The sequence below is a fragment of the Bos grunniens genome, chromosome 21 (genome assembly GCF_055505025.1).
Source record: "Bos grunniens cultivar Pamir isolate PY7600 chromosome 21, Bosgru_T2T1.0, whole genome shotgun sequence".
In the NCBI taxonomy this organism is placed as follows: Eukaryota; Metazoa; Chordata; class Mammalia; order Artiodactyla; family Bovidae; genus Bos; species Bos grunniens.
The window spans coordinates 30,296,698-30,318,650 of record NC_141185.1 but is presented as its reverse complement, the minus strand read 5'-3'; the positions used below and the strand labels follow the sequence as shown (position 1 = coordinate 30,318,650).

The 21,953-nt window shown below is 37.6% G+C and overlaps 1 protein-coding gene across 7 annotated transcripts in view; it reads right to left on the bottom strand.

Annotated features, from left to right (window-relative positions):
• PRKD1 (protein kinase D1) overlaps positions 1-21,953 on the bottom strand; it is a 347,749-nt gene that overhangs the window by 136,426 nt on the left and 189,370 nt on the right. For all 7 annotated transcript variants that reach the window (XR_015149797.1, XR_015149796.1, XM_086363785.1 and 4 more), the window contains one exon: positions 17,791-17,929. Coding sequence is in view for 5 of the 7 variants with exons in the window: in XM_086363785.1 (XP_086219911.1) it covers positions 17,791-17,929 (139 nt within the window). In the remaining 2 variants the exon portion in view is untranslated. The remainder of the gene's footprint in view (positions 1-17,790; positions 17,930-21,953) is intronic.

Sequence of the window (21,953 nt, the reverse complement as noted above, 5' to 3'; positions counted from 1 at the left end):
AGAAATAAGCAGAAGGCAAATCACAGTTTTTCTAAGACACGTAGGAGGATTTATCCTTGTACTACTGAAGGGTATTATATAGAAGAATGGCATGATCCAGTTTAGGCTTTAGAATTTATGAGGGTTGTGTGATGGAAGAGAATGGATGAGAGGGGACAAGACCAGAGGCAAGGACACCAATTAGGAAACTATTCTGATGATACAGGTGGGCAACTATTGTGACCTGAACTAGAAAATAGTAAGAGATGCAGATATTTAGTAAAAGGTAATATCCACAGAACTTGCCAATTTATTATATTCATTCATTCATTTATTCAACTTATATGTATTGTGCTTACTAGGGGTCAGGCTCTGCTATAGGCAGTGGGGATAAAACAAAGAAATAAATTGTACCTGTAAAGTGAAAAAATAAAACAAACCTAGAACGGAGGAGACTTTAGGGGATCAAATATTTAAAGGATAACATTAAAAAGCGTAATTAGAATTGTTTTGCGTGTCTTCACAAATTAAATTAAATAATTTAGAGAGTTGAGGTAACTACTAGGGTTTGATCCAGCAAGTCTTTGTTTTGGTGACTATTGCTATGTGAAAGTCAAAGTGTTAGGCGCTCAGTCATGTCTGACTCTTTGAGACCTCCTAGGCCTTAGCCTCTCAAGCTCTTCTGTCCATGGAGTTCTCCAGGCAATAATACTGGAGTGGGTAGCCATTCCCTTCTCCAGGGGATCTTCCAGATCCAGGGATCGAACCCAAGTCTCTTGCACTGCAGGCAGATTCTTTACTGTCTGAGCCACCAGAGAAGCCAGACTATTGTTGTAAATACATAAATATATGAATTTTTTTAAGTATTTCAAAACTTATATGGTGGTCATGATGTCAAACATATTTTAGCTTTCTGATTTAACTATTAGTTTCAGTAAGATAAAGACATGAAGTATATTTATATATTATAATCTTTATTTTACAAAAACTATAGGTCTTTAAACTGAGGTAAAGCTACAATAACTTCTTTTACAGCAAGATAATAAACACTTATATATTTATTCCAAGATATATATTTACACAGCTTAACCTTTCCTGTAGTATTAATGTGTCACGTTTCTTCAATTTGAACTACAATACTTGAAAAAAATGCTATTAAGCCAAGTTTCTTTTCATGGCAAATTCAGATCTAAAGATGATAGGATCCTTACCCATTGATTAGCACCTGCTACAGAAGCAGACTCTTACAGAAAAAAGAAACTCCATGAAAGTTAGTTTATTCAGTATACAGTGTTTGATTTATCATTTTTACTACTAAGGAATTTAAGGAAGAGATGTATTTTATTTTCCCAAATTAAGGGGGGAAAAAAAATCTCAAAAGTGTAAAAAAATATTTTACAGTTTTCCCTGGCTAAGAACCATACCAACTTAACCATCCCAGAAGAATTCCAATTTAAAAGTTATAAAATATGATCATATAAAACAATAAATGCAAGGAGATGATTAACTTAAATTCAGGACCAAAGAAAGGGACCCAGTCAGGGAAGAGGCACCCAAAGGTTTTCATGTTTATGGTATTTCTCTAACTCTTCGGTGAGATGGTTGGTATAGTAGATACAGTTCTCTTCAGAGAAAAAGAATCAACAGAATATAGATAATCTATATCTGTCTTTATAACTGTTACCATATCCATGTGTGCGTGCTCAGTCATATCCGACTCTTTGCGATCCTGTGGACTGCAGCCTGCTAGGCTCCTCTGTCTATGAGATTATTCCAGCAAGAATACTGGAGTGGGTTGCCATTTCCTCCTCAGAGGATCTTCTTGATTCAAGGATCGAACCCATATCTCCTGCACTGCAGGCAGATTCCTCACAACTGAGCCACCAGGGAAGCCCCGTCTATATCCATCTCTATTATCTATATATACAAAGAGAGTACTGGCTCACACAATTATAGGGGCTAACAAGTCCCAAGATTAGCAATAATCAAACTGGAGAGCCAATGATGTAGTTCCAGTCCAGTCTAAAGGCAGGAAAAGACCAATGTCCCAGCTCAAACATGACCTCTCCTGCCCTACATTTTTGCTCTAATCAAGACTACAGGGATTAGATGAGGCCAACTCATCCCAGGGAGAGCAATAAACTTTATTCAGTCTATTGACTTAAATTTTAATCTCATCCAGAATAATCTCACCCTCATAGACATACCCACTACGATATTTAACCAAATATATGGGCACCCATGGCCCATTCAAATAGACATATAAAATTAATCATCATGGTTCACTATACTGGTATTCAGAATTACCTTTTTAAAGTATAAATATTTATGTATATGTGTATGCTCTTTATACGTTTAATAGGAAAAGCTGAACTCAAAGATACTACTATGACAGGTGACATTAGAATGTGTTATCTAATGTATTAATAGTAAAACAAAAATAGATAAAAACCTAAAACTGGGTTTTGAATAAAAGGAAGAAGAAATACATCTCACAATCACTAAGGTCATAAAAAACAAGGGATGTCTGAGACACTGGAGCAGACCATATGAGACTGGAAGAAATGTACCAACTGATGCCGTGTGATGCTATGGATTCAGCCCTGTAGCAGAAACAGGACATTACTGGGAAAATGCTGCTAAGTTCAAACCACTGACCAATGCTGATTTCTCAGTTTTGATAAACGTACCAGGACAAAGATGACGACATTAGAGGAAAGTAAATATGGGTGAGGTGAACTTTCTGTACTGTCTTTGCAACTTTTCTGTATTTCTATTCAAAAAATAAAAAATTTAGGTAAAAACCTACCCGGCTTGACAACTGAGTCAGTTGCTAGGGAGGTATCATTTAAGGAGGTCAGTCTCATTTCCAAGCAGGAATGAGGCACTGATGCTTGTCTCACTAGTTCTGAGTGTTAAGTACTCCAAGAGACCAAAAATAGATTTCAGACATTAGCAATAGCAACCCAAGACCTCTGCTCAGCACTAAATATCTTAAAAGCATAAAATCAGCAAGAGTGGAGATTTACACAGGAGATAATCCGGAGGTTGCCATTAAGCTTGTAGGACAAGATGAATCTATTTGGCTGGATATGTAAACATTACATGTTTGTTCTCAGGGAAAAGGTTATATATTAAGGATAGAGAATTAAACAAACATTTTTCGTTAAAATTGTCACAATAATTGTTATAACAACATGTCATATGGTCTAGTGTGTCTTTCAACTTTGGAATTTTCCAAGCATTTTAAGTCCTTAAAACCAAAATTAAATTTTTCCTTTCAAATTGAGATCCATGGTGGCTCAGATGGTAAAGCATCTGTCTACAATGCGGGAGACCCAGGTTTGAGCCCTGGGTTGGGAAGATCCCCTGGAGAAGGAAATGGCAATCCACTCCAGTACTGTTGCCTGGAAAATCCCATGGACAGAGAAGCCTGGTAGGCTACAGTCCATGGGGTCGCAAAGAGTCGGACACGACTGAGCGAGCTCACTTTCACTATGAAGGCTTAAGTTGCCAAGCAAAGTATATCAATCATGAACAAGTAGTTGCAGAGTGAATACTGTATGTCTGGAACTGAGCTTACTGTTATATGTATTTCTGAAGAACTATAACATATTGTCCCTGTTCTTTAATATCACTAATCTTGTTTGATACATAAGATAAATGCTTATCAAGTACACTCATGTTAGCAAACTTGTGACTTGCTCTATCATTGCTTTTCATGCCCCAATCCACAGGAAGTAATTTTTTATAGGTTAATTCTCAGAAACGTAAGTGATTTTTTTAACTGCTCAAAATTCACATGGTGAGAGGTCTCACATGAGGGCAACACAACATATAACCAAATGAATTCAACTTAGACCTTTACTGATATGAATGTCAAAGTGCAAGGCTGGGGCAAATCAATTTCAAACTATCCAACTTGAGTTTTGTAATGATTACATCTAGTCACTGTTAAGAAAGGTGCTTTTGGATGGAGTGCTCCATACCAGAGCTTTTTTATTTCCTCATGTACTTCATTCCTAAATAATCTGACTGTGGATAAATAGAGATACAGGGGTAGTTTTTTCTTTACATTTTTTCAGCATCACAGGATTACTATGTGAAGAAAAATCTTTTTTCTCATCTTTATTTTTTAACAGAGGACCAACTGCTTGTTCTCATCAAGAATTCTCCACACAGCTCTACGTTATCACATTCTAAGGATTAACAAGTTATAATGATCAGAACCTTAAAAAAATTCCTGGGGAAAATAAAATTAGAATAAGATGAGACCCAGAGTTAGCCAGAAATTCTTCATTTTCTAGGAACCAAAATGCTGAAATTGCTTCATAAAATGAAAAAACAGGAATTTAGAGTTTGACTCAAATCCCAATTCTTGTATTACAGTATATGTAGGAAAAGTGATACTTGGTATATTTGTGTGTTGACTTCTTTTTGAAATCAACACTGGTAAGAGGCTATAGACGTCTTTAAAATACTTAGAAAAGTGGAGGTACAAATACATTCTGGTGTAGTACTGCTCTTTTCTTTCTATTTTATTCCTCCATACTGGCATAATGAATAGTCTATTGCTGTTTAAGACTTAAAACAGCTGCATTTCTAATTCTGGCAGATTATGAGGGATTTTTATATGGGTTGCATGTTAAAAGCAAATAAATGACATGCCAACCAGCAAAATGAGAGTGCTGGGCAGATGGTGGCACGGCTGAGTTACTGAATTGAAGTGCTATGTGCTACGAATCATGGAACATCAAAAAGAGATAATTTGGCAGCTTTTCAAGTGAAGCCCAATCCTTTACCTCAAGCAAAAATAATTTATGTGTCCACAAGATCTTCAGATAGCCAGTATGAACCAAAGATCTTCAGTAGCCATTCTCCAATTGGCCTTTGTTAACACAGGCAGCCTTCAATGACTTTATTTTACGGATTTTGATGGTATATACAATTCTGTCCTTCCTTCCTTTCCTCCTCTAGGTTCTCCTGTGACTGTGCATGTGTGTGTGTGTGTGTGTTGAGAGACAGAGAGAGAAGGAATATGGAAACAGTGTATATTACAATTTCTCCTACTTCTAAGGGGATTATCTTAGAAGTCAAGAAGGCTTTTCAATATATGATCATAGTGAAAAATAAAATACCCAAATAAGATAATGAGATAATACTGATCAATATTAATCTTCATAGGTCCATCTTGATCAATACATTTTAAAACTGCATTTAGAATGTTACCATGTAAATTCTTGCAAATCCAGAGATGACTTTCCAGAGAATAAACAGATGGGCACTATATCAAAGAACGGTTTGGCCTTCAAAATCAGGACTTTCTCTATTCAAGACATCTTATGAAGTATGAGATCAAAGCTATATAACTTTTTAAATAAATATTTTAGAATTTACATTCTTAAGTAAATGCTGTTCTTTATAACTTGGATAAGATCCATTGTTAACCCCTGATATTTTACTATATTTTGTATGTTTTTATAAACCACTATACATAAACACTGAGAAAATGTGAAATAAAGAAATGAAGTTATTAAATACTGTACAAATAGTCTATATACTATACCAGGATGCTTCCTTCCTGATCTATTTCTTTTCGCATGTCCTTCCTTACTAAGATGACTTTATAAGATCTGGATGTCTTAGATAATGTGTTAGTTACTGTACATTATTATCATTGTCAAGCCTTAGTCTGAAGGCACACAAACTCTAAATAGCTTTTCCAGTGCCACAGCTATTAAATGGGCTGATAGGAACTGGATTCAGGCAGTTTGGTGCCATAATCTGTGCCTTTAACCAGAGTTAATACTAGGATATTCTGTGTAGCACAAAATGAAATAAGATAAACAGATCAAGATGCCCTGAGGAAAGTGAATGTTGTGCCAAATAAAAGAATTCATATAGTGGAAGTGATGTAGTACTGACTTGTACCATAAAGGTGGCCCATGAACTCAGATTTGAGAGGCCAACGCTAAAGCAAGAAGGACAGGGAGGCCTGGCGTGATGCGATTTATGGGGTCACAAAGAGTTGGACATGACTGAGCGACTGAACTGAACTGAAGAGCAATATTATTCACAAAATCGAGCTGCTTTCAATATTGAAATCTGAGGAATTTATCCAATAAGGAAGTCACAGGATGATACAGTAGAAAGTTTCTCTCATGACATTTTGGTAAAAATATGCTACCAGAATTTTCAGTTGTCTTATTTATAACATCTCTCAATTTGCCATATCAAATAACATTTCAGTTGAAAGTGTTTTTGCATTGTGTGTGTGTGTGTGTGTGTGTGTATAAAGTGTTTCAGAGTCTTAGTAAAATGTATCTATATAGCTGCTCTGTCCAAGAGAACTTTTTTTGATTATCAAAATCTTCTATATCAATATGACAGTTATTAGCCAACATGCCTATTAAACACTTGAAATAGTCAGTGTGACCAAGGAATTAAATTTTAATTGCCTACAATGTGGGAGGCCCAGGTTCAATCCCTGGGTCAGGGAGAACTCCTGGAGAAGGGAATGGCAACCCACTCCATTATTCTTGCCGCCATCCCTCCCCCCCCCCCCACAAAAAAAGTTTAGTTTAGTTGTATTCAACTGAAATTAGCCACACATAGTTAGTGGCTACAACACCGGACAGGGCACAGTCAGAGCCCTGATGGGATACATATCCCTCAGCCGATTCTCATGACTACAATTTCATATTTTCATAACAGATGGACAAAATAAAAACTCAAATGCTTCTATTTTCTAGTTTGAGCCCAAGCACAAGAGTTCTGTGTTATTTACCTCAGCAGAAAACTAACCATTTTTTCAAAGTTTCTGACTCAAAAAGAATCCGTACCATCTCTGTTCAGAACAGATCCAAGAACAGTTGTGTGGGCTTTGCTGGTAGCTCAGCTGGTAAAGAATCTGCCTGCAATGAAGGAGACCCCAGTTTGATTCCTGGCTCAGGAAGATCCCCTGAAGAAGGGATAGGCTACCCACTCCAGTATTCCTGGGCTTCCCCAGTGGCTCAGATGGTAAAGAATCAGCCTGCAATACAGGAGACCTGGGTTTGATCCCTGGTTTGGGAAGATCCCCTGAAGGGGGGCATGGAAACCCACTCTAGTATTTTTGCCTGGAGAATCCCCATGGATAGAGGAGCCTGGCAGGCTACAGTCTGTGGGGTCGCAAAGAGTTGGACATGTGACTAAGCTTGGACTAAGTTGGACTGAGTGACTAAGCACACATATGCACAAGAACATACTTATTTACAAGACACTATTATTGCCTAAAATGTTTTTTATATTATGGTCAGATCCTGTAACTCATCTATTTTAGTATCTTTGATGCGTCAAAGTTTTTGTTTTGGGGTTGGAATGTGATTTTTGGAGATAAGCTCCAAATAATTCTAAGTTAAATCTGGTAAATAAGAAATTAATAAGATATTTTATATGCTTTATAAACCAATTGTAAAGACAAAATTAACGTAAAAAGACAAAAAGAACAAGAACATCTCATTATGTCTTCTACAACAGAAGGATTCTAAATACGCAAGTCTTCTGAGACCCTGTTATATCATTGAGGTGCTAACATGGTAAGATTTATATACAGTGATCAATCTCCACTCCAAGAAGCAATTATAAGGAATTTTTGGTTACACAGAGGCCAGGCAATATAGAGTTTAAAAAACTCCTTTGTGTGGTTTTCTCTATCCATGTGTTCTTTTCCTGTTGATCTGGATGACTTACAATACTGTCCTCAGTTACAGACGTAGTAGATGAGAAGAGAAGGAAAAAGCATGATTTCTGGCTGGATATTCACTTGCCAAATGGTAAAGAATTACTCATTAGGCTAATTCTGTATAAACAGAGGGGCTTGATATGTCGTCCTCTGAAAACCACAGTATGTACAGGTATAGAGATATTTATAGAGACTGAGACTCCAGTTTTGGAGTGCATGACTCAGGTGTTCTATAGATCTTGCCAGCTGACCCTTAGGCACAGACAGCTGTTCTGCTGGATGGATAAAACCATAGAGCTTCAGTGTGAGGAGAGGAAGGAGGAGGGGGAGCAGCAGGCAAGGTCAGCCAGCACCTCAGGATATCACTCTTTATTCCTTCCACACACTGCAACAGAAAGCAGAGCCCAAGGCCAGCTCCAGGGTCACCTCTCTGAGCTCTAATGCCAGGTATGGAACACTGAGGCATCAGATGAAGAAATGACAGTAAATTGATGAAGGAAAGTGAGATTAATATGGAGGGGGAGTGCACTAAAAAGAAGTGACTACGAAACAGGTTTTAGATAGAAAGCAAGGATATCTGTAAGAAAAGAGCAATGTGTAGGAAAGCTGATTCAAGCAAGAATGAATGGCCTTTGATAGTAAATGAGCTTACTTGGTCACAGAGATGAGCATAATCCAGGATTTGCAAAAACTAGATAAGAAAACAATTTGTATTTTATGAATTAGGTCTCATTTTACATGAGAAATGTTGTAAAAGACATTGCAATGCTTTGAAGGAAGAACTGAATTTCTAAAATAATTTCCAATTATAATTAGCTTTTAAGAATATATAGATGATAGCAAGAAATCAGAAAAAAAGGATTACTCATATGATAATATAGATCTTACTAACAGATTAGGCCAAGAAGTGTCAACAGTAAGCACTGAAATTCAATTCCAACAGAACAACAGCAATTTTGGATATCTTACATGGAGCAACTATTTAAGTATTCATTTGTTTCTTGGTCTGTTCATTTTAAGTATGTATTTACTTACTAAACAAATAGACATTGATTGAATGTCATATGTTGGATCATGAGGATTCAATATCAAAATAAACAGTTCCTGTTTCAAACAATGTGCAGCCCGGTGGGGTCAAGAGGGGCACGAAGAAAGAAAACTTCACATGTGCCAGGCATCTTATGAATGTTTTCTATTTATTCTCATGAAATCTAGAACCCAACCCTATACTGGAGACACTGATATTGCTATTTGACAGGTGATAAAACCTGGGTTCAATCCCAGGTTGGGAAGATCCCCTGGAGGAGGGCATGGCAACCCATTCCAGTTCTACTGCCTGGAGAATCCCCATGGAAAGAGAAGCCTGGCAGGCGACAGTCCATAGGGTCGCAAAGAGTCAGACATGACCAAGCGACTAAGCACAGCACACAAAAGACTCAGAGGAATGAGGTGACTTGCCCAACACTATGTAAGAAATAAATGGCAGCTCTAGGGCTTACACTACAATCTTTGATTAGAAGTCACTATTTATCAAATTGAAGTTATGTGGATGCTACAAAAGAAATATCCATATTTTTGAAAGAATATATGTAAAGCACTTAGAACAGTGCCAAACACATCATAAATGCTGTATGTCCTTATATCACTATCACTAATCTATTTCTTAAAGAACAACATGGGGAAGAAACATTATTTATTCATAACTGTGTTAGCCTGAGAGTTTGGGATTAATGTATACACATTACTATATATAAAATAGAAAACTGACAAGGACCTACTATATAGCTGTGGAACTATACTCAATATTGATAGCATATTCAAAAGCAGAGACATTACTTTGCCAACAAAGGTTCGTCTAGTCAAGGCTATGGTTTTTCCTGTGGTCATGTATGGATGTGAGAGTTGGACTGTGAAGAAGGCTGAGTGCTGAAGAATTGATGCTTTTGAACTGTGGTGTTGGAGAAGACTCTTGAGAGTCCCTTGGACTGCAAGGAGATCCAACCAGTCCATTCTGAAGGAGATCAGCCCTGGGATTTCTTTGGAAAGAATGATGCTAAAGCTGAAACTCCAGTACTTTGGCCACCTCATGCGAAGAGTTGACTCATTGGAAAAGACTCTGATGCTGGGAGGGATTGGGGGCAGGAGGAGAAGGGGACGACAGAGGATGAGATGGCTGGATGGCATCGCTGACTCGATGGATGTGAGTCTGAGTGAACTCCAGGAGATGGTGAGGGACAGGGAGGTCTGGCGTGCTGCGATTCATGGAGTTGCAAAGAGTTGGACACGACTGAGCGACTGATCTGATCTTATCTAATAAGGGAAAAGGGGCTTCCCTGGCGGCTCAGAGGTTAAAGCATCTGCCTGCAGTGTGGGAGACCTGGGTTCGATCCCTGGGTCAGGAAGATCCCCTAGAGAAGGAAATGGCAACACACTCGAGTATTCTTGCCTGGAGAATCCCATGTACCGAGGAGCCTGGTGGGCTTCAGTCCATGGGGTCACAAAGAGTCAGACGCGACTGAGTGACTTCACTTTCATAAGGGAAAAGAATCTGAAAAAAAATGTATGTATGTGTAACTGAGTCACTTTGCTGTATACTTGAAGCATAACATTGTAAATCAACAATACTTCATTAAAAAATTAAAGAGAAATATAATGTAGGAAAAATGCAACTTATGTATGAAATTTTCAAATGAAGATTCTTCAAAAAACATTTCTTTAGGGTTTGTCTTATGCCCCATGTGACCTGGGGAGAATGTCTTCTCTTTGACTTGAAATTAAGGATAGTTAGGTTAAAAAAAGAGAAGCAATGCACTCTTATACTGTATCTCCTTGGAGAACCCACCACAAAAGGACAAATAATCGAGAAAACTACCAAAGTACGGGAGGAGTGCTGAGGCCTCACCTCCCCACGAGGTCACAAGTAAGAAAGGGTGGGAAATCCGACAGTCTGCTCTTTGCATTCACTTTTCATTGAAAATGGTTAAGGGTGTCACAATGAGACCCAAACCAGGTTTATTTGAAAGGTAAGAATGGAAGAGAATTAATAACACTAATAAATAGAAATGCTGAAGACACAGTTAACATAAACCATACTTAGAAGAAAAGAGTAATGACCTATAATCTTATTTTTCAGGGTTTCCATTGTTACAAAACCACCTACACAGATAACTGCAACTAAACTTGGACAGGAACTGAGACCACTTAGCCTGGCAGAGCTAGATACTCCAGAACAACTACAAAGAAATAGAAACTGAGCAGTAAAGGCCAGGACTTTTACAATCTAGTTACCGAAGCAATATTAGGGTTGAGGAGGTGCTTCCTATGACTAATTCCACTTTATTAAAAGCAAACAAACAAGCTTATGTCTATATAATGTACTCCTGGATGAATAATAATGCAGGGACCTAATATATCAGTCTCAAGGTTTATTCCTTCCATCCGTATTTCAGAGGGAGAACATACTACTAAGGAATGTACTATATCTGAGAGAAATAGATGTTACTTGCACAGCACCATTAAATCAATAATTTACACTTACTATAAAATAAAGAACTAGTTAGAATTTTGTTACATTTTTTTTTTCTGACTTATGGTTTAGGCAATGAATCTTACTAACAGAAAAACAGTTATAAGGATACCTTAAATATATTGATCCTAAGACACTATTTCAATTTTGATTAGAACCAAGAAATTATATGAATGGATCCTATTTAAACAAGGGCACAGTTACTTTTTATTTCATATTTTGTATCATAACTCTACAGAGAAAAGCCTCCAGAATTTTCTTAACCTGATCACAATTTGTACATTTATTAAGTATCTATTTTTATGAGGAAGAGGGAAAATACTGGCCCTGTGATAAAGATCACGTCAATAGAACTTGTAGCTAGTTCGTTGCTGGTTTTGTTGTTCAACTATCATCAGTGTTTCCCTGAAATATAAACTGTCTTACTATAGTAGGAATTCTCTGAACAGATTCTCAAGAAATCCTATTTACTGGTCCAAGTTCAAAGGGCTAACTTGAAGCAGTATGAAGAGTTTAGTCACTTAGATTCAAGCTCTGGTTGACACTACCCCTACTCACTGCAGGATATGGGCAAGTTAAAATTTATATTCCATAGCTTTTAAGGTATCTGATTTCACTATGTCACAAAGTCATTGCAAAGGAAACATCAGTGCTTGTGCAAACTGCTTCAAAAGCCTATGCTACTATGTAAACAAAAAGTTATTGCTTCTTAACTCCTGCTTTCCCGTGGTTCAAACATTGCTCTCTGTGAGAGAGCAGTGGCCTCTACAGAGAGAATGAACATACCCTCTCACATCACCGGTCCGTGGGCATGACCCATGTGAACCGCTGAACCCAAGACTCACCAGATAGAGTGGGCGGGGTGGGGTAGGGGGTAGTATTCTGTGATACAATGAAACTGAGAAGTGATCTTGGAGAATTATCTTTCCTGTTAGCATTCACCAAAGTTGTGAAGAGTCCTGCAGTAAATAATTCTTTAAACATTGCTTAAAACAACATTTCTCAAAGTAATGAAAGAACAGGATCTCCTTCTGTGGTATGTTCAACAACCATGAACATCATGGGAAAAGGCCACTTGAGAGTCTGAGGAGAGCAATCGAAACAGCTAACATCAACTCTGCTGCTGCTAAGCACAGAAATTCTCTAAAGTGCTTTACACACATTAATTTATCTTAATTTTTATAATAACCGTACAATGTAGGTACTATTGTTTTCCCCATCTTATAGATGAGGTAACTGGACCACAGAATTATTTAATGTCTTAGCAAAGATGTTAAGAGGTGAGTACCATACATACACACTATAAACCCAGATAATCTGGCCCTGGAAACTGTACTCAATGCTTAGGCATACTGCTTTACTTGCAAACTGAATAAAACATGGAATCTATGTTTTATCATCACCGTATGATACTTTCCTCCAGTATAAGCTACTTTTTAGATAAAAACAAAAACAAACAAACAGAATCTCTGAATCCCCGAGGTTGACTTCTCTGGTGGTTCAGATGGTAAAGAATCTGCCTGCAATGCAGGAGAACCAGGTTCAATCCTTTGGTTGGGAAGACTCTTAGGAGAAAGGAATGGCTACCCACTCTAGTATTCTTGGGCTTCCCTGGTGGCTCAGACGGTAGAGTCTGCAGTGTGGAAGACCCGGATTTGATCCCTAGGTCAGGAAGATCCCCTGGAGAAGGAAATGGCAACCCACTCCAGTATTCTTGCCTGTAAAATCCCATGGACGGAGGAGCCTGGCAGGCCACAGTCCATGGGGTTGCAAAGAGTCAGACACGACTGAGTGCCTTCACCTTGCCTGGAGAATTCCAAGGACAGAGGATCCTGGAGGGCCCCAGTTCACGGGGTTGCAAAGAGTCGGGACAGGACTGAGCCACTAACAAACACACACATACAACTTGTACAAAATCACGAAGGAAGTCAATGGTACTATACGGCCATAAAATCAGTTCTTCAGCCCCTCAGGGGAATCCCCAAACCATTTGGCAGATGCGCTGAACAATGTATGAGGACAAGACTTACGAAAAGGAAGTGAGATCATGCTAAGGCAGCTATAGCTCTCCTTGGTGTCCCCTTCTTTTTCTCATCTCCTTCATGAACTATACCCATATGGTTACTATATCTATTTTACTTTTAAACTATATCTTGATCTCTACCTCATTTCCAGCTCTTTTGTCACTGCCCAAGAACAGGCCCAAATCCTTCTAACTGGGCTATAGCACTAGCTTTCCAAGGAAGCTCCCATCCCTCAACAGCTGGGAACAAATAACCACATGTATAAACAACACTTTGCAAAGGTATACATAATCAGGACAATCTACTGTGAAGGGTAATGAAAATTTCCCAGAAAAAATATAATAAAAGAAAGACTTAATATTTAGCTCTTAATTTATGTTAATAAAAGAAAGACTTAATATTTAGCTCTAAGACTTTAAATTGTGATTTTATTTGGTAAGTTCTTACAGTCCTTGTCTATTTTCTATTTAATCACCTACAAGATAGATACATACACACAAATACACAATTATTAGAGATCAAGTCCAAACAAAACAAAGCAGAAAGAGTTGAGTCATATGAACTCAGTCCTGTTATTAATATGCTTGACTATGGCTGAATTACCAGGCTTCAGTAGAGATTCATCATGAAGAAGACTTCAGATAAATTTCATTAACTTTCACAGCTCAGTACCATATACTTGAACTTGACTTTGCCTTTAGTAAAAGAAATTTCCATTTGCAGTGTTTTCTTACTTCATAACAATAACAGCAGACGAAGTTTGCCAGCTGTGGGAGTGTATATGGTGGGGCACTTCCATGGAGTTGTTTTTTCTTTTTCTCTATAACCTACTCCCATCCACCCATGAGCAATCTTTTCCTGGCTTACTGGGTATAAAAGCACTAGCTCAACCAAGCCATGTTTTCCAAAATTAAAAAAAAAAAAAAAAGAGGGGGGAACCAGTGAATTAGCCAGGAGCAGTCCAGTTAGTACTTACAGATGAGGAAAGGTCTCAGCAGAAAATGACATAAGCACAAGAAAATCTTTGATGTCGTCTGAAGAGACAAGAGGATTTAACCTTACTGAAAATTAATACTTTCCATATTTTCTGACATTTTATTACCATACTATGTCAGAAAATGTTCCTGTTAGTGGAATGTTGATCAAACATGAAAAGAATCAGATTATGTTTATGTCACTACAGAGTAAAATTTAATTTTTCATGAGGAAAAACAGAAAGCTTGGATAAATGAATTTTAACAGTAAAATTATAGTCTCCAGGAGGGAAATTTCCACAGCAAGTTTATGTTCTGGAACTGGTCAAAAGGCCATAGCGGGGATGTCCAGTGTTTGGCTCCTCTGCTCCACTTACCCATTACATTTTGAATGAAGCGGATCCTCTACCACACCTCCAGGAAATGGCATATTTCTCTGGCCAATCATAGCATCCATTCTCTTCAAGGACTGGTTCAGGAATGAGTATGTTTATGAGCTTCCTTGCACCATGACCTGCAGTGTCTTAGTAGCTATCATTTGTCTTGCCTCAAATTATAATGTAATACAATCCTGCCCACATCACAGGCACTAATTCCATGTCAGGGCTGGGTAAATGCATAGCAAGGAGACTTGAAGTTCAGTTTACTTTTGAGGATATATCTAGAAATAATATTTTTACAACAAGTAAGTATTTTTACAAAATTGTGTGTATGTGATAACTTCTAATGTGATAGCCAATAGCCAATCAAGCAAGTCATATATGTTTACTGAGAACCTCATGTCTATGGTAACAAAAGGATAGGGAGAGAAGCCTGCAACACAACAGTAAAGCCAGGTGAAGGACAGATCTGCCCTGAGCCGTGCTGGCAAGGGATGTGTGTCTGGCAGTCATGTGTGGTTCAGGAACAGGGATGGCAAAAAAGATTGTTAAAGCAATTCAGATTACAGACAGGTATAGCAGGAACTGCTATGATGTAACAGAATATCAAGTAGTCAATATTGCATCAAAGTGATGTAAGACATGAATACAGAGGGCCATGAGCTGTGGGGAAAGAAGAATAAAGGAGGAAATCTAGTCTGAAAATGGTAGAGAGTTAATGATTAAAAACTACAGTGAAAAAGACAGGAATTGTGTATTTGGTGGCGACTGACAAGATGAAGAAGGAGTGCTGCCAAGTGGAGATCTCCGAGCTGGGGCTGCGCCTTACCGGTGAGGTCAGAGTTGAGGCTATGCTGTGGGTGACTGACAACAATGAGCAAAGGTAAGCAGTGTGGGGGAAAACAGGGGTATAAAACGGAGGGGTGGGAGGTTTTAAGTAAACACTATTCTTAATATGTACTGAGAAAAGCAAAATACTGAGCATTAGAGAGGGAGAAGAGGTAGAAGAATATAGCTGCCAGAGATGTTTACAGGCAAATGCTGGAGATCCAAACATAATTGCATGTGTAGGCACACACTGTGTATATGCACTGTATGTACATACGTGTGTAACATATGCATATGTATGTGAATAACATAAGGGTTAAATGTGTCAGGGAAGTGGAACTACGTGAAATGTGAAAAGGGTTCAAAGGTTACAGTTCAGGAGAAGAATGAGATCAGGCTGTTATAAAATGGCTTCTTTTAAATACCAACCAGACAGCTGCTGAGAGAGTAGAAGAGGCTTTCCTGAGCTGCCCGATCACCTGATCGGGCAGCAAGTGAGGAAAAGGGACACCTTTAAACACCCCTCAGCACTGTGGCCAGGGAGATAGGAGAGGCGGGACAGAGAACACCCAGGGTGGATGACAAAAGAGGTGGAGTGTAGGCATAGCGAGGTTCTGGGTTTGCATAGATGGAGAGGAAAAGCAGAACACTGTTACGTCAGGTCAGCATGGGGCACGGCAAGTCTGGCTCATGGAAGGCATGGGGATAACATGCAAATGGGCAGCAGCTCTCCCCGTCAGAACACACACATATAGCTTGCATTCAATCTGTAGGGTGTTACTCTGAGGACTTGACAACAAATGTAAAATGGGAAGAAAAAGAAATAATTTAGAAATCCAGTTATGAAAATCTTCATATATTTCTGGGCACAGCCACAGGAAAAGGGCTCATAAAACATATTGTTTGCAAAGCCGACTGGCTTTGAGTCTAACATGAATTATGGTGACGATAGATCTGGTGCATGCTGTCTCTGAATAATTTATTTCAGGCTGCCTCCAGTGTTCAGAAACAGGAAACTTAGAGGACAACATGGCGAGGCACTCATGCTGTGAGGCCAGGCGCAGTGAGCCAATGTCCAAAGAGTCAAAGAAAAGGAAAAGGGAGGACACAAGCAAGTGATTCCCCCTCAAATTTAAAAAAGGGAAAACCTTTCCTTTTTTGGTGTGTTTAGAAACTGGCAAAACTATAAGCAACAGGAAAATTATTATTTTTATCTAGTGAAACCAGCTGTTTTACAGGCTCTATCTACCTAGGATCTCCTATCAAGGAGAATCAATAAGACAATGCTAACTGGACTTCATCAAACCAAAGGCCAGGTGAATTATAATCAGTGCATCCAAGTACAGGGCTCTGGAACTTGAGGAAAATGAAGCCTGAAAACATTTTTAAAGTGAACAGATTTCCTTTAAGAAGGCCAGAAGGGAAAAAGGAGCAGTACAATCTGAATTTCTCAATAATGACTCAATTTTAACAAAGATAAACAATAAAAATCTAGACCTCTTTAGAATATTGGACTGACTACTGTTGTTAAGGTCCCTGCTACATGAGTTCTCTGGCATTTTTTTTAAAAGTTAAATTTTTGTGACAGGCACAGTCCAATCCTAAACAAAAAATATAAATCCTAAACAAGAAATAACAATCTGGGCAGAGGAAATGCAGCTGTTTCTCAGGGAGTGAGTTAGCTAAAGTCGCACAACATGGCCTGACCTGCTGTAACTCCTGAGCTCTGGTTTCCAATTTGATCTTGGCTAGTAGCTACTGGAGTTTCGATTGGACTAAAGCAACGGTTTCCAGGCCTTGGCTTTCAGACACTCAGTAGATTTGGGGCCCTGACATCTGTCTTAACTTCAATGTTGGTGAGTGTGTTTTCATTTGCTTTTGCTGTTTCAAGTGATTTAAATAATGAATGAAAGTATTCATGTGTGTTTTGGGGGATTTGGGGAGAGTGCAAAGTTGGGAAAAGTGACTGGGACAGAACTGGGTGGGGAAACAGCCAAGTCAAGAGAAACCTTTTGCTCTTTTTCAAAATAATGTTGAAAGTTCATATAGATAAAGCCCTAAAATTTCCTCTTGAGGTTGGGTTTGATGTAATTTTTTTTTTCTAATGCTGCCTTAAAAATTTATGGCCAAGCCTGGATGGCAGGGAAGTTTGGGGGAATAGGATACATGTATATGTATGGCTGAGTCCCTTTGCTGTTCATCTGAAACTAACCCAACATTGTTTATTGACTATACCCAATACAAAATCAAGTGTTTAATATAAATTAATGAAATCAAAACCAAAAAAAAAGTAAAACTTATGGCCAAGAATTCTCCAGATGCAAAGTATTAATCTATTAAGGAAAAAGTATACTACCTGACAAGACAACTTCAATGAGATCGCCTTCTTGGATATCGCTAGCTGTTTTCACCAGCTGAAGGATGTTTTCAGAGGTAGGGTCATGGCGAAAAAGCAGGATCTTATCATACATTCCATAGAAACCACATTCAGGAAACTGTAAATACAAACACCACAACAGGTTAAGCGTCAAAATCTTCCTAAATTTAAAATAAAGATCAAATAAATAAATGTCAGAGCACAAATACAAGCTAATTACAAAAGTTCAAAATATCTAGAACATTAACAAATAAAAACGAATGGCCAAGTAGATACTGAAATGACTCCAAAGCAGGAGGAAAGAAATCACAGTTCATAAAAGCAATAACAACAAAATGCTCTTCTAATTACGGAGCAAAAAAACAGGAGAATCTGAGATAAGATTCAAAGACATTTGTGGCAGTAAAGTGGTTAAGAATTACAGTGAGTTCTAAGAACTGAGTCTTTTCACATGACTTACAGCAATTCAATAACATTAAAATGGGACTATGTTACAATTCCATTACAAATGTTGTTGCAATTTGTCTGCAAAAAAAAGAGGCCAGTCCATTTTGGCATATTCAAAAATAAGAGATGACTCAATAAATCTAAATATGTTCTGTGTGTGGGCAAAGGTGTTATCTAGATCCTTTGATTCAGGGAAGCACCAGAGGAAACAATCCAACTCTCCCTGTTGCTGCTGCTCATACAGTGCATTTAGTTTCCATGCCATCTAGATGAAATAGGTAAGTATTAACACAACAGCTAAAAGTCAATTCAAGTATACATAGTTAATATTCTCCTCACAAGGATAAATCCAAGTTTATTACCCAAGATTATCTCCCAGTAGCAGGCATATAATGAAAGCTAACTGAATGACATTTTATACTGAGCAAGTCTATAAAAATTCTGATATTAACAATTACTATCAGAATATTAACAATCAATATTATTCCTTACATTTCCTCTCTTCCTTCTAATGCAAGAAAGAGTATTAAATTCAAACCACAGTACTGGCTGATCAATTTTGTTTTAAAAGTAAAATTATTTGATCAAAGGATAGAAACGTCCTTAAGAATCTCCCCAGAGTTCACTGCAGCACCGTTTAAAACATCCAAGACATGGAAGCAACTTAAATGTCAATAGACAGAGGAAAGGATAAAGAAGATGTAGTAAATATATACCATGGAACATTCCTCAGCCATTAAAAAGGACGTAATAATGCCAATGGCAGCGACATGGATGGACCCAGAGACTGTCATACTTACTGAAGTAAGCCAAAGAGAGAAGAAGAGATATCGTATGACATCCCTTACATGTGGAATCTAAAAAGAAATGATACAAGTGAACTTACTTACAAAACGAAAGAGGCTCACAGACTTAGAAAATGAACTTACAGTTGCTGGAGGAGGGGGAGAATGTGAGGAAGAGATAGTTAAGGAGTTGGGGTGGACATGTACACACTGCTATATTTAAAATGGATAACCAACAAGGACCTACTGTATAGCACGTGGAATGCTGCCCAACATTATGCACAGCCTAGCTGGGAGGGGAGTTTGGGGGAGAATGGATACATGTATGGCTGAGTCCTTTTGCTGTTCACCCAAAATTATATCACAGCATTGTTAACTGGCTCTACTGAAATATGAAATAATTTTTTTAAATAAAAATCAATATAAAGATATTAAAAAGAGAAAAACCTTAAAGTCAATTTTAAGTTTATTACAAAGAGCATTCTGTATTAGTATTGGAAGATTTTTACTAAAACAAAGAACCTAGGCTAATGTTGCATGTGAAAATGGCTCTTTTCTTTTTTGTGATATTTTCACATAATCAGCAACTGCTATTTGCTTTATAAATCTATATTTGTCTTGTGTGGGAAAAGGTCATAAGTCAAAGAGAAAAAATTGTCTTGTTCCTGAAACTTGTGATGTGTCTGACACGTATGTCAATAAAGGCTGATTTTAAGAAGGTACTGTCATGAAGAAATGTCCAGAATATGGTATCTTCTAAAAATAAATTTATTATGCATTCTTCTTTCTTTTTCCATGTTAATAAAATTAGGGGCTACAATCATTTTAAGGTATTTTGTGTGAACTGAAAATAAGTATATACAGAACATCCTCTTGCTCTTAAGAGTTTGCTGACAAGTAGGATTTATCTGTATATCTGTATACACTTAGTATATCTATCTATCTATCTATCTATCTATATATATATATACACTTAGTATATATACAGGTATATATCTGTATATCACTTAGTAAAGTTGGCTTCCTTAAAATAAACGCAAGAGCTGAAATGATGTCACTGCTTCCACTGTGCTAATTAAAACTAATACTTCCTTTTTTGGTAATTTCTCCAACAATATTAATTGAGTGAAAAGAAAGAAAGAAGAAAGAACTAAAACACCATTTTCTAAACTAAAACAGTGAACAGTTCACGTATTACTTTAAAAATCAACTCCACTTGATGGGCAATTTACAGTAAATGAAATGGACATAAGTGTAAAAGTCTTAAGTTCTGACTCTTCATCAACACCAATGCAACAAAAATTATAACAGGAAACATATTCATCAACCTCTTAAGCTTTATAGTACTCCCTTGTAGTTGATGCTACACACCATTTTGACTCAACATAGATTTACCCTATCACCAAAGATTAGCTCACCAGCTACAGAATTTCATACAAATGAAATCATACAACATGTACTGTGTGCTCTTTAAGTGACTTATTTTGTTTATTAGAATCTTTTTGAGATTTGTCTACACATTCTATATTTGAGATTCATCTCTTTTTACTCTTAGTTATTAGCATTTCATTACATGGCTCAAGGATATTTGCTTCTCTGTGCTCCCACAGACAGACATTAGTGTTTTTCCCCTCGGTTTGTGGATACTATAAATAATAATGCTATGAAAACTTATGTACAAATGTTTCAGTGGGTATATATTTTCATTTTCTATGACTAAAAATTTAGGAAGAGAATTTCTGGGTCACATAAGTGTATGTTTGACTATATAAATATCACTATGTCAATAACACATTATACTTATTACTGAAACTTTATATTAGGCTGAATATAGTTAGTGTTAAGTGCTTCATGTTCTTCCTTTTTGAGACTGCTTTGAATATTATATGTTTTCTGAATTTCCATACTCATTTTAGAACCACTTTGTCAATTTGTACAAAATAGATCTGTGGTGATTTTTCAATGATATTACACTGAAACATAGATCAACCAACTTTAGTAGATGTATATTCTAAGAATGCGGAGACATTTGTTTTGTTATGAATAAGGTGGTATACTGCTTAATATATTAATTTCTTTAAAATTTCTCTCAAAATTTTTTTGTAGTTTTCCGTATATATGTCTTAGATATATTTGCTAAATTCATCTCTAAGTTTTCATATTTTATGCTATCATAAATGGCTAAATAGGAAAAGGAGTACATCAAGGCTGTATATTGTCACCCTGCTTATTCAACTTATACGCAGAGTACATCATGAGAAATCCTGGGCTGGAAGAAGCACAAGCTGGAATCAAGACTGCCAGGAGAAATATCAATAGCCTGATATGCAGATGGCACCACCCTTATGGCAGAAGGTGAAGAGGAACTGAAAGTGAAAGAGGAGAGTGAAAAAGCTGGCTTCAAGCTCAACATTCAGAAAACTAAGATCATGGCATCTGGTCCCATCACTTCATGGGAAATAGATGGAGAAACAGTGGAAACAATGTCAGACTTTATTTTTGGGGGGCTCCAAAATCACTGCAGATGGTGACTGCAGCCATGAAATTAAAAGACGCTTACTCCTTGGAAGGAAAGTTATGACCAACCTACATAGAATATTAAAAAGCAGAGATACTACTTTGCCAACAAAGGTCTGTGTACTCAAGGCTATGGTTTTTCCAGTAGTCATGTATGGATATGAGAGTTAGACTGTGAAGAAAGCTGAGCACCGAAGAATTGATGCTTTTGAACTGTGGTATTGGAGAAGACTTTTGAGAGTCCCTTGGACTGCAAGGAAATCCAACCAGTCCATCCTAAGGAGATCGGTCCTGGGTGTTCATTGGAAGGACTGATGCTGAGGCTGAAACTCCAACACTTTGGCCACCTCATGCGAAGAGTTGACTCAATGGAAAAGACCCTGATGCTGGGAG